This window comes from Anoplophora glabripennis, unplaced genomic scaffold (genome assembly GCF_000390285.2).
Source record: "Anoplophora glabripennis isolate ALB-LARVAE unplaced genomic scaffold, Agla_2.0 scaffold799, whole genome shotgun sequence".
Lineage (NCBI taxonomy): Eukaryota > Metazoa > Arthropoda > Insecta > Coleoptera > Cerambycidae > Anoplophora > Anoplophora glabripennis.
In genome coordinates, this window is record NW_019416896.1 from 30,497 (window position 1) to 44,700 (window position 14,204).

General features: G+C 32.0%; 1 protein-coding gene across 1 annotated transcript in view; it reads right to left on the minus strand.

Annotated features, from left to right (window-relative positions):
- Nucleotides 1-7,159: 7,159 nt before the first annotated feature.
- The window catches only part of LOC108912102 (gamma-interferon-inducible lysosomal thiol reductase), a 29,088-nt gene continuing 22,043 nt past the window's right edge, over nucleotides 7,160-14,204 (minus strand). Inside the window, exons 3-4 of the mRNA XM_018717266.1 lie at nucleotides 13,052-13,228; nucleotides 7,160-7,513 (exon numbers count right to left, since the gene is read on the minus strand). Of these exons, the coding sequence (XP_018572782.1) occupies nucleotides 7,277-7,513; nucleotides 13,052-13,228 (414 nt within the window). The 3' untranslated portion in view covers nucleotides 7,160-7,276. The remainder of the gene's footprint in view (nucleotides 7,514-13,051; nucleotides 13,229-14,204) is intronic.

Genomic DNA, 14,204 nt, shown 5'->3' on the forward strand with positions numbered 1-14,204 from the left:
CACCTGGTATAGCAGCATATAATTTTATTGTATAGTTTTATTTATCTATTTATATTTTTCCAAATATCTTTTGCTTATCACTTCCTAATATTCATAAACTCTTTTTAATTTGTCCCTTTGTATGCATCATTGTATTATCAACGTCCTATCTTTATTTATATTTACATCATTTCTTTTCTTCTTCATAGCATATTGCTATTACCGTTTGCATTTTCAATTCTATATCTGGTATAAATATATCCATTAGGAATTCATTATTGACTCTGTAAATATCAGTAAAAAATATAAATAAAAACACAACTCACAATGCATAATTTAAAAGCTTGTACATGAACAGTCTCCATGTGAATATTTTATACTGATTGTGAGTTATCTCACTTACACAAAGCATATTTTAACTGACTTACTTTTAAATATACGTATGAAATGGGCTAACCGTTAAGTATTTTATGTTTAAAAAGGGTTTAATTGTTGTGGACATTCGCACAACAGAAATATTCATTCACTTTTAAGAGGATTTGATGAAATTAAGCCTGACAGAAAAGTGTAGAGCATTGGACTACAAAACCCCTCATACATTTTACATGCAAACGACGTGATGCCAGTCATTGTTTTTTTAAAGTCCTATACAAATTTATAATCAATCGTTGTTAGATAAAATATAATTGATTTTTAAATTTATTTTGGCCGGTATAGACTATGCGGACCTTATCAAATACTTGACTTGATATTTCAGTGGCTTAAAACAATCAAAGTATTGTATACTCACGGTGTTTTGGTATTTATATTACTACTCACATAACCACCTTCCGGAGAAGTATATATCAATTCAGAATTCGATTTAAAGATACGTACCCTGCAATTTACAGCACGGGTTAATATACAAAGAAGGTGACTGCCGCTTGGCAACTTGGCATAGGTAATTAATTTGAAAAGCCAGCAACGCTGATAGAGGTTAGTTCTTGGATGGGTGACCATCCAGGGAAGGCTTGCGATGTTCGTCCGCCTTCTAGTGGCCTGTATGTCGGTGTTATTACAGAAGCTATGCACAAATTTTTACTAAACAATATTGGGCAAGTAAAAGATCCCTACCCTACGACAAAATTATAAAATAACCAGAAAGAAAAAATGAATTGTGGTGGAAAACTGGATTCATAGGTAGTGGCTGCATTTTGGCCTTCCCTAGTATTTAAAATTTCTTTAAAATATTATATTTCGTTGTTGATGCGGAAATATTTAAAATTATTTTAGTTAAATATATTATTAGTTTAATATGGATGTTTCTGCAAATTCTGTCACATACAATATTCCATGTTATTATTTTTTAAATAACATCTGATGAGAGATCACCATTTTAATTTGTTACAGCAGTTCTATATTTATCCGCTTCTGGCAAATTCAGTATAATAAAAGCTTAGAATTTGGTATTGTAAAAATTCCGGTTCTTTCGGTTTTACATACGACACCATGTACGTAATACTATTACAGTAATCAATGTAAACCTATATATTTTTCTTCCAATCCAGTTCGGGAATCAAAATTTTGATAACAATGTATGTTCACGTAACAAATATCAGAAACTGACTACTATTGTACAAATTTGTAAATAGACACTTCTCTTCTTTCCAAAAGGCATTCTCGAATTTTTACATTCAATTTACTTTGTAATAAAATATGTTTACTGTACAAAAAATAATCTGCCTTATGTTATCCTAGTTTGTAAGATATTCTCACAAGCTCACTCTCTGTGGTTGTTACAAAGAATGAATAACCAAAGTTTAATAGTGTACTCTTGTATATATGCAAGTAACGATGTAAAAAAGTTATTTATAAACATGCATGCTACATTTAAATTATATCACTGTATATTTTGATAACTATTTTGCGTTTTATACTTAGATTTTAGATGCAATAAACTGTATAAATGTTTATATTCGAATTGACGAAGCTATGAAATAAATGTAATTTTTTAAAATACTGGTTAACTTTATTTATATCAGTATTTATCAGACAAAACTATATTCTCAGCAGAGAATCTGAAGTAAAAGGATAAACACTGCCAGAGTTTAAAAATAAAGAATAAAGTTTAGGAACTCTCACGTGTTGTAAATTTCAATTTTATCTCTACGGTCTTGCATGTGATGGTAGAGAATGTCGATATCTCGGGGTATATAGAACATAGAGAAACTCCTGTAGATTCTTGAATGGGTTGTAATTTACCGGGACAAACGAATGTTATTTCATGGTTCGTTTGACTTAATACCACGAGTGTTTTGTAATTTGTGTAATGCGTACATTAATATGAAATATTGAAACATATTTATATGATTGGTTTTGTGGTAAATAAATTAAACGATAATTATTTAAGTATGTATATGCAATACCTACCTTTGAAAAACAATATGGTTCAAATGATTATGAAACTAGATTTATTTATTTATTACACTTCCAAATTTGTTTTAATAAAGAAATTCTGTTTTAAAAATAAATTTAATATTAAATAGCCTCGAAGCCAAGGATATCTTCTTCTTCTTCTTAACCTGTGCTTAGGTTCTTCTCAAGTCCCATATCGCCCTTATCAGGCCTATTGAGCGTCCCATTGTTCAAACTTATTCCTAGGAGCGTCATTCTACAAATCCTGGGTAATTTCATCCATCGAATCAGATTCTCTACAGAGCGGACTATCTACTAGCCTTAGCTTGTACCTATAGATGTTTCCTAAAGTGATAATGTCCCGTTATAAGCCCCGTCACTTTCCTGAGCTGAATTTTATTGAACCTTAGTCATTATTTTCTGCAAAAGACACTCCATGGCTTTGCTCTAGCCTTGAAATCTAATAATTCTTATGTTCTGATTCAGTCCATTTGCCCAGAGCCCACCTGATCACACTGTGCCACACAAGGGCTCCGGACCAATGAACTCTGTTTCGGATTCCTAGCAAGTTCATCCGCTTTCTCATTTCCGTCAATGCCTTTGTTTCCTGGCACCCAACACTGTCTGTATGTCTTTATATGTCTATACTACAGAGCAGTTCCTAACTTTTGAGAGATGACGGATCATTTATTATAATTTCATTTAATAATTTCATTAAATATTATTATAAAAACACAATTTCGTAGGTATAAAATTTTTATTGCAAAACAAGACACAAACATTCTTAAAAATATATATAACAAACTATTATTAGATCCTAATTTCTAATGAGATTTCTGTGCCTGCATTTGCTTCACGAGCTGAGAAATTCAGAGATTAATGTTGTTGCTTAATGCTACGCGAATATCGTCGCCTGCGTCCAGCCGGTTCCTGTTATTATTTTTTATTAAAAATAACGCTGAGAATCCTTATTCACAAAGAAAAGTTGTGAAAAATATCACCAGATATCTTAAAGCAGTTTCACGCAGCTTTGGATAAGAAAAAGCTTTCTTGCACCGAGACTCCTCGAAGCTTATACCTGAACTAAAGGTGTCTTTGCAAATACCATCATTCTGCGTTTGTGTGTGTGTAAAAGTATGCTTTGTAAAACTACTCGTTATTTATTTTCCATGCAATTTTTACATAACGTCTCAATCCAGCGACGTTCCAGCTTATATGTAATTAATTAGCTATGTATTCAGTCTCGCGGACACCTGGAAGAAGGTCACGGACCACCTGTGGTCATAGGACCATTGATTGGGAATCACTAGAAGCTATAGACTCTGTATCCTCTACGTATATTATCTGCTAATTATTGCGAAGATTACTGCTTGAAATATAGTGGGAAACCTCCCTAGGCTATAAGCTTGTACTCCATCTGGTTCTGAGTCAATATATTCCTGCACCCATCCCCTTGGCCGTTTTGAAGCCGTCCGTAAACCATACTAGGTTCCATCTTTCCAGGATGCCAAAGTGAAAAGTGAAATCTTGGAAACATCTTGTCGGATACTTCCATAATCCTGGAATAGAGACTACCTCTCCAGTCGTTATTATTCCTGAGTCGGTATGCTCTAACTACGCTTCTCTCTCCATCACTATTCTGGATTTTATTCAGTCTTTCCCTCACTGTGGCCTGTTGTGTTTTTTGACACCATACCACACGCCATAAAATATCCTAGGTCTTACAATCGATGGATACATCCAGAATGACCTCCTTGGCTTCGGTGCCTAGGTTGTACCGATACAAGGCGACGGCATACACACACTGTGCGTCGCCTTACTTACCATTTTTTCCAAGTGTGCAGTGCAGGTAAGCTTATCACCCAGTATCAAGACAAGGAAATATTTTCCGATCTAGATATTCACGCATGTCTCAAATGTATCAAATATTAGGTGCAATATAGACAGGGTATTAAAATTATTATTATTATTATTATTAAATGTTTAAAACTTTCAGATTAAGAGATATTTAGATCCCGTAAAACGTATTATTTAGTTGACATATTTTATTTTAATGAACATGTATCTGGGCACATTTTTTTAAAGAACAGTTATAACTAATTATTTTCATATTCATTTGTGTTGGATAAAATGATAAAACTTGTTTTATTAAACTTCTTTTCAAGCACAAAATTATTTGCTTTTTACTTTTTTGATTTTTATTTATTATTTTTATTATTTAGGTTATTTCGAAGGGCGACAGATAAGCATAAATGAACTTGTAAAGGTGTTCAGTATCTCAACATTAAAATTTTAGAGGTTTTTGACCAAGTATAAGAAATTTCGTATGGTATATTTCAAATTTTCTAAAGATTGAAATGTATAAAAATCATTGTCTAGAATAATATACATAGTGGTACTTTTTCCTAGCTTCTCTAGTCTGTCTGAACTTTTTAAAAGTGACGACACTGACTTTTCTTTTGAGAAAAAATAACAATTCCTTTTTATGCCATATTTTTTCCTCCTGATTATTTTTTGTATCTATAACTATTTATCAAAATGTTACATAAACCATGGTTATTTTTTATGTGGTTTATTGGTTATCTTTAAAAGTGTAATATGGTTTCAAGTCTGCTAATTTAAGTTAAGAAATAAGATCATTGCTGCTAATCCACCTCCCAGAAAATTAAATAATAATAATAATAATATAAATAATAAACTTGTCCCAGTATGGTAGGTACTGACGATCTGAAAATCAATCGTCTATCAATCATTGATTAAGGTTCTAAAATTGTTTACTTTGCTAAAGCAAAATTAAATGGTACAACGGGTGATATTTTAAACTGAAACTTTCAAATATATAAAAATAAGCACTCTACGAAAAAAATTTTTAGAATCAAAATTTAATCATTACGCGAAGGAAATGCACTAGTGTTAAAATTTGTCCCCTAGGAACCACTATTTATTTTGCAGATTTGAATTATACGACTAAAGGCCGATTCTCACTTGCGTGCAAGGCATGTGCTCGGCACAGGCAAAGCACCGGCTCGGCAAAATATCTTAACCATTATATCTTATGGGTTTTGAGGGGTGTAATTCATAGTATACGTGCAGCGTCTCGGCAACCGACAGACTTTGCACGCGACGTTCTTCCGAAAGAATATTTGCAGGGCATGTGCCGTGCATGTGTGAATACTCTCCAGACAGTCAACTTGCAATCATAGTTTAGTTGAGTGTCGTATTGACAAGAAAACATGAAGCGTCAGCAGAGGCTCCCTTTTTCGTCAGAACAAGATGAAATTCTTATTGAGTATATCAGAAAAAATGAGGTTATTTACGATTTGTCTCATAAAAAATACTCAGATAATGTCTACAAAAACATGATATGTAAAAAAATTGGCGAGAAATTGCAAGAAGATAGGTATATTTATTAAATATGTATTAATCTATACAGATATATTAAAACAAACACGATTTCTTAACAATAAAATTTTGTAATTCAAAAAACATATTTTTCTTTTTCGGAAATTTTTATTTTCTTGCTCTTCTTCATCTAAGATTAGAACAATTTTTACCAGACTGGAAGTCACGAACATTTTTTCACAAAGCTAGGGAAATACTACCTGCGGCATGTCTGTCGCAGTGTGAATTGTCTCTGAAAACTCAGCCTGTGCCGAGTATGTGCCCTGCCGATGCCGATCCGGTTCCTTGCTCGTCTAATGAGAATCGGCCTTAAAAGTACATGAGATTTGTCTGAAACATCTTTTTTGATTCATGATAGATGCGCTGTAATCGACAAATCTCAGTTTGTTCGATTTTTCCTACAGGGAACCTAAGCATACGGTTCTGCATTCTGCTGTGTTTGCAGTAAAAAATACAACATTTTCTGTAAATACTCGAAATTCGCCGCCAAAAAAGTTTATTCATTTAGCAAATTTCAAAGAACTGCGAAATTGTTACCTACAGAAATGTAAATGGCTTATGAATAAATTACTTGATTAAAATAAGTTGTTTCTTGACCCCAAAAAGGACGCCTGCTCCTGTATTATGATAATAGTAGTTTCCTGACAAGTCATTTTTCAGTAATTGAAAATTTGAGAAATAAAATTTGTTTTAAGACTAATTTTGATTATTTATAGTGAAAACGTTGTATTCTTTATTGCAAATGAATTGGAGAATCGTATGATTAGGTTTTCAGTACAGGAAATCGAAAAAATTTAATTTCGCCCCATCTATCGCCACGAATCGAAAAAAATTTTTCAGAACAAATCGTACGTACTTTTAGCTGTAGAAACTGAATCTGCAATAAAAATAGGGGACTTAAGATTTCAAAGTTACCTTCCGTCCCACCTACAAGGAGTGAGGAGAGGGACTAATTGACTATAGACATTTTTTTGTAGAGATTATTAAAAGGTGTAAGTTAAAAAATCATTCGGTATAAGTATTAATTAATTTTATTAACTTGTATTTCAAATTCAAATTCTGTCGAACAGTTGTATAATGATGTTAAATAATGTAGGTACCTATCTCACAATATATTGAAATCAAACAAAAAAAATGGTTGTAATAGTTTTTATTATTAAATATTTCTCATATTTAGAAATAATAGTTATTACAAAATTAAATTATCTTGGACCTGATATCAAAATGAAGTTATATTTTAGCAAAGTTATATGTTGCAACTAATTTTTTTAAATATGTATATTGTTTAAAATAGACTATGAAGAAAACTTGCTTGTATACATTTCTAAAATCCATTAGTCAGAGGTAGAATAGAAATTTAACTTAACAATTAAATATCAGTTAATACATATAACGTAATTTTATTACTGTAGTAAATAATGATACCTATGTACAAGCACCAGCTCGATATTAGTGGAATACAACAGTTAACAAGTATTTGCTAATTGGCCAAATATAAAAATTAGCAGCCGCTAGGTCTGTCTGTGAAAATGGCGCATACAGTTTTTACAAAATTATCTCTAGCAGAATCTTCCAAAGTCTGATTATCTTTGTCATTGAATAGAATATGTGGAACGTATTCCAAACTGGGATATAAACTGTCAGTTACATCTCCATAATGAGCAAAGAGTTCGTCGCCTTCCTCGCCATTTGCGCATCTCTTAATGGTTTCCCAAGACAGCTCTTTCTTATATGCACACTATAAAAGAAATAAGTACAGTTAAATTGATGGATTGAATTTATTCGTATTCGTGTCGAGTCGGCAAAAACACTGTGTTCATCAATATACACCCACAACGCTCACATACTCTCACGAATTCTTTAAAAGTGAAGAGAAATTATATATTGACGGTACAAAAACATACATAGTAAAAGTAAACATACTACGGAGGAAATGTATTATTAGATTTTGATCAATATCAATATGAGACGAGCATTATTCTATCCAACCACCGTTAGAAACGCTAAAAGATGCCAGACACTGCCGTTCGTTCTCTAAAATTAAAAACTGTATTTTAAAAGTCACCTATAAAATTTTATGAAAATGTAATATAAAATTTTATGTTTACATTGTGTTACACTGAGGTATTTTTTGATGTTAGAACTGCGAAATAAAATTTATTAAATATTAAGTAAATTAGATACGTCTAGTGTAAAAATATTTTGACAAGCTAAAAATTTTAGGTAATTTTATAAAACATTATAGTCCAGTTGGTAGAGGTTCGGCCTGTGTCAAACCTTGATAACCCGGAAATGACTACACAGGCCTACTTTAAATGATGAGTACAATAACATTTAATAACAATTTAATCGTGAACATTTTTTTTTAGTAGTTTTCTTTAAATGCTTGCTTTTGGTTTGTGCATATTTACACTATGTATATACCAAATTTCAAGTGTCCTCAAAACTTCAAACAAATTTGGCAAAGCATCGAGTTTCAGATGCCGATGGATGTATAAAACCTTATAGAACAAAAAGTTCTCCTGATTTTCAGCTTTAGCGTCATTATTGTATATATATTGAACTAAGTATAGCTTTCGAAAGTTTTATCATTTTTTGTTTATATAACTGACATTTTTACAGCAACTTTAAAAAATTGACGTTTTATACCGTTTTTTTCAATCTCACGGCTTTGTTATTGTAAATTTCGTAATCGGACCACCACCATTTTGTAGCTATTTTTATTACGAACAAAATTATGTCCTAAGCATTTTTTCGTACAAAGTCATCCCGCTGAGTTATTTAAAGAAAACTACTAAAAAAAAAATTTTCACGATTAAATTGTTGATATTTTTTAANTTGATGTTAGAACTGCGAAATAAAATTTATTAAATATTAAGTAAATTAGATACGTCTAGCGTAAAAATATTTTGACAAGCTAAAAATTTTAGGTAATTTTATATAAAACATTAATAGAAGTATTGAAGTTGTATGAGAGTTTTGGTAAAAAAAGTGTCATCCATGGGTTTTTAGTAGGTAATAATAATCATTTCCTGTAATATACAATTTATGTCCTAAATTGTCTACAAATATTTTCAGGACGGATAGTTCATCAAGAACAACGGAACGAAATGGAACTTACCATAAAATATTAGTTATAGTACGTAATAGTATGTCATGAAGAAAGCGATTGTAGAAAATAATTAATAGTTGTCCGGAGTGTTCCGCGGTTAATCGTCTCCGACAATCAGTAAATACCTTTTTCAAAAACGAAAATGACCATTCAAAATTTACCGAGGTCACACGCTTATCTAAAATAGTCATATCTACTTTTTAATAGATGCTATTTTTAGTAATGGTGGCAAGGCATCAACTGCTTCACATTTTAGTAATCCCACCATCCGCGTCATTGTACAATAAGATGTCTGCCTCTGATCTGAAGCTTGGCATCGATCAATTTATTCGATAAGTATCTGTCGGCCTGGCGTGCCGGTGAACAATCCAGGTTTTTTGCTGAGGGACACTGGTCTTGCATTTCGTTGTCGATTGTGCGTGTGTGAGTTAGATTGACGCTTTGCTTGGTGAAGTGTACGGCATATGTTTTTTGGCAGTGTGCTGTATTTTTCTCTTCTGCTAGTATACCATATATATGATTTATTGAGTAACAAAATTAATTGTTTATGGTTATCAGTGGACTGTATATTTATTTTTGAAGCAATTTTGTACTACAGAACAAACGGGCTGTCACTTTGACACATAATAGTCAATCAATATTTTTTTTTTAACTGAAACTAGCATGCGGTCACAGGGGCAGTACGCGGTCATTTAAACTTACCTGCCAGGGGCGTATCTAGAATAAGCTATAATATAGACCGCCGCCCTTAAACGGCTAAGCCTTCAATAACTACATATGATATACATATAGGGATGGCCAGAAGTACAGAATAAAATTCATATCTTTTGAATGAGTTAATTTTTTTTAAAACGCCGAAGCACGTTAACTGATTTTGATTTTTTCTCATCTTTCGGTTATATAATAATTAATTTTTCTTCAACCCCCTAACCCCCAGCTACCCCTACTTTTTTTTTCAAATGGAAACATAAGGCATGAGGGGGCTCGTTGAAAAGCTTATAGAAAACCGAATCCAGCCATACCAAATAAACAAGTTTTATTTTTTCAATAGCAAGTTTTTTTTCATTTAGAAATTGAAACAACTAGATAATTTACAAAAATAAACTCAATGTCGCAAATGCTGAAAATGTCCTCCATTCACTATTTGGCATTCTCCAAGACGATAGTAAAAGCTGTCCACAGCATTCTGAATGACTTCAGCTGGTAAATTATGCATCTCCGCCCTAATCTTGTTCTTTAAATTCTCAATATTATCCGGTCTGTCCTGGTAGACTCTTTCTTTCAAATATCCCCAAAGAAAATAATCCAGGGGTGTTAAGTCGGGGGATCTTGGCGGCCATTCAACTGTACCCCGTCTACCAATCCAGCGATTTGGAAACATTTCATCTAAGTATCTTCGAACATCAATACCAAAATGTGGGGGAGCGCCATCTTGTTGGAACCAAATTCTTTCATTCGGTATATCTGGATCAATTTCATGAGGGAAAATCACAGCTAGAGCAGGTATCAGGTCAAATGTTAGGAAATCCAGGTAGCGTGCGGCAGTAAGATTTTCTTCAAAAAAGAATGGGCCCAAGATTCTGTTGTTGATGATACCTGCCCATACATTAACTTTTTGTGGATGCTGCGTATGCGATTCGCATGTCCAGTGTGGATTTTCCTGGGACCAAAAGCGATAGTTGTGCCTGTTAACCACTCCATTTAAATAAAACGTAGCTTCATCCGAAAAAAGTACGTCTCGTTGAAAACCATTATTGTCGTCACACCGTCTCATCATTTCCTCACAAAATTGTAATCGCCTATCATAATCGTCTTCCAAAAGCTCTTGGACAAGACATACCTTATAGGGGTGGTATTTCTCTTGTTTCAGAAACATTCGAATTGCAGTTCGAGAAGCATCGTGATTGCGGGCCAATGAAACAGTTGAAGTATGAGGATTTTCAACAAGTTCTAATGCAATGTCTAATTTCTTTTCTTCATTCAAAGCACGTGCCCGTCCAGTTTTGGGCAAAGTCTGTACTGTACCGTGTTCCTCAAATTTGTGAAATATTTTACTAACTGTCCCTTGCGAGATTTGGTTTTCGGGATATTTCGCATTAAATAAATCGCGCACTTCAGCCTGACTTCTTATTTTGTCTCCACATCCAAGCAATATCAAGATTTCGATGCGTTGCCTTTCCGACAATACCATTGCAATTCAGTAAATAACTTGATTTTGACACAATAGTAACGTTTCGAACTCCAATTTACAACTAAAGCGAAAAATTAACCAGAAAGCCTGGCAAGTAAGTGGTGCCAAAAAAACGCAACATAAAAAATATATCTTTTTTGCGTTAGCAGTGATAGGTACAGTTTCAAATTCTTTATTTTATTCTGTGCAAATTCATGGAGGATAACACTGAAGATAATTAAATTTTATTTCACTTGTTAAGTAGGTGTTTTATACAACCCTAAAAACCTTGCTATTGAAAAAATAAAACTTGTTTATTTGGTATGGCTGGATTCGGTTTTCTATAAGCTTTTCAACGAGCCCCCTCATGCCTTATGTTTCCATTTGAAAAAAAAGTAGGGGTAGCTGGGGGTTAGGGGGTTGAAGAAAAATTAATTATTATATAACCGAAAGATGGGAAAAAATCAAAATCAGTTAACGTGTTTCGGCGTTTTTAAAAAAATTAACTCATTCAAAAGATATGAATTTTATTCCGTACTTCTGGCCATCCCTGTGTATTAGAGCATAAAACATATCGTAACTAGGTAACATAGTCATTGACAATATAATGAATGCTGAACATGTTTGATATGTGAACATTGGGTTAATTTAAATATCCTCTAAATTCAATAGAGATTTTTTTTGTAACAAAAATATTAGTAGCAAACGGACTGTGCCATCATATAAAAGACAGTCTATAGATATACGCTTATATGTTTCCTACTCCAATTTACCATTAATTAATTTTTTATAAACATTGTTATGCAAAAAACACTTTTTTTTTAATTTTTTGCTTATAAAACCTAAACTAACGAAGCAATCTGAATACAATAAAGAGACAATTTGTAGGGAATCGAAATACGAAAAAAACGGGAGGTCGATCCATTCAATCGGATAATTAGAAACGCAGAAAACACGGAAAAACCGGAAAATTTAGCGTTTTTTTTTTAAATTCATTACTGTGCTAGCATAATACAGATTACTACTGTTTATTTATTTCATTGTCTCCACTACGTTTCCGATGTCTAGATATAATATTATGAAATTCATATGCACGCTCGTATGAAAACTTGAATTTCTTGAAAAAGGTCTGATTAATTTAAAGTAAACAAAAATACCTATTTTCTTAATGTCTAGAGACTGATATTAAAAAGAAGTGGAATTACTTAAAAATAGAAAAATTTAAGACAAAATAACAAGTCACGCCGTAAAACTACTGTTTAAATATGTAATATTCAGTAATTTAGTGAGTTAATCTCTTAAGATTAAGTTTAACACAAGATATATATACAGCACCCTTTTTTAAAGTACCTATATCGAGACACAATTTAGGGCCAGCCTATGTATTATAAGTATCTTATGAAGTAGTTGAATGTAAAGTAAGTTTAAGATTTCTATTATTTTTCTAAAAAATACTGAATCTTGTCTCTGCTTTTAAGCAATATTTATTATTAATTATATTGATAATTACTCAAAATTGTCATATAATCATAATACTTATTCCTAAACAACTTTTCTGATTAAATTGTTTCAATACTATGTTGTATAAAATGACATTTGAAATATTTTAAATTTTTGTTAACCTCTCGCCAGATCCTAGAAAATTCACAGGTTCGAGAGATTTTAATGAATAACAAATGCTTTATCTGTATGATGAATTAAATAATATTAAATAGCAATTACCACTTAATCGTTGATTAGTTGAATGCATACGTCAATTTTTACTGTTTTACATACTTCATTTTTTTTCAACGTGACAGGTAAATTTGATTAAAAACCAAACAATAATAAAAGCTGAGGATACTGTTTAACGATTTTTAACAAACGAAGGATAAACTATTGCCCATTTCGACGCTTCTAATCTTGCTAGCTTATCTAATAGTAATTTTTTCTCATATGATGCGTACGCTACGCGTGTCGCTCTAGATCTAAGTTAATTTAAGGCTGAATATTACCTTTTTAGCATTAGAATCTTTCTCTGGATTTGCCGTCTTCATTAAGCAACCTATAAAGTTCATACTCTCCGCTTGAGTATAATTTTTGTTCAACACGCATGCATGTAGTTTATTTGCATAACATTCTTTTGGACCATGCTGACATGAAAACTTCCATTTCCCATGGACTTTCTTGTGCTGAAAAGGCAGATTTAAAATTAGGAGACTATGACATATTATTAAGTATTAATACCGGCCAATGCATATACAGTATAGTGCAAATGAAAGGAATAAATTAATTATTTCGTAAATCGGTGACTTATACAAAAATACTAAACCATGTTAATTTTTATTTTTCAAAGCATGTTCTGCGAGATATTTGTTTTACATATGACGTCATTTGTGTGATTTATATACAAATATGCACTCAAAATAGTGTTTTTGGATCAAATGAACATATAAATGGAATGGAATTATTATTATACATTATTATTAAATGGAATTATTTGGCGTAAATATTATTTTATTATATTCAAATCTATATGTATGTTTCCGTGAAACTATGTGAAATATTTGCCGTAATCTATAATTTTTCTTAGAATTTATATTATTTGTAAATATATATAATTAAATGTAAATTTTTTATAGCTTTGAAATTTATTATCTCGGACTTTAGCTACAGTATCTTATAGTTCATCATAAACTGCAAACATATTTGTTTCAAAACTACCAGTTCCTCAAAATACATATGTATAATTAAAATTTAGTATTAATGTAGGAAGTATTCAAGACAAATGTAGCATATTATAATCAAACTTATGTTTTCTTGAAAGAAAATTGTAGCAGGTCACAGAATGGCGTAGGTGGGAAGTAGTACGATAGATGGAGCCACACGTTCTGTGTATACACATCTCCTTGTGACTAGCGACACTAAAGCATCAATAAGTCCCAAACCGACCTATGTCTGGTTGGTTAAACTTACAAAAGATCCTAGCTGTTTTACTAGGTGTTGTGAATTTGAAACAAAATATTTTTTATTACTAAGAAATATTTATATCCTTATATTCTTAAAATAAGTAACGAGCGTTCAAATAAAAACGTGGTCGAAGTTGGCTCTGACACATTGGACGTAGGGAGTAGCTTATAGCGACCAACTTAACCTCATTTCTCAACG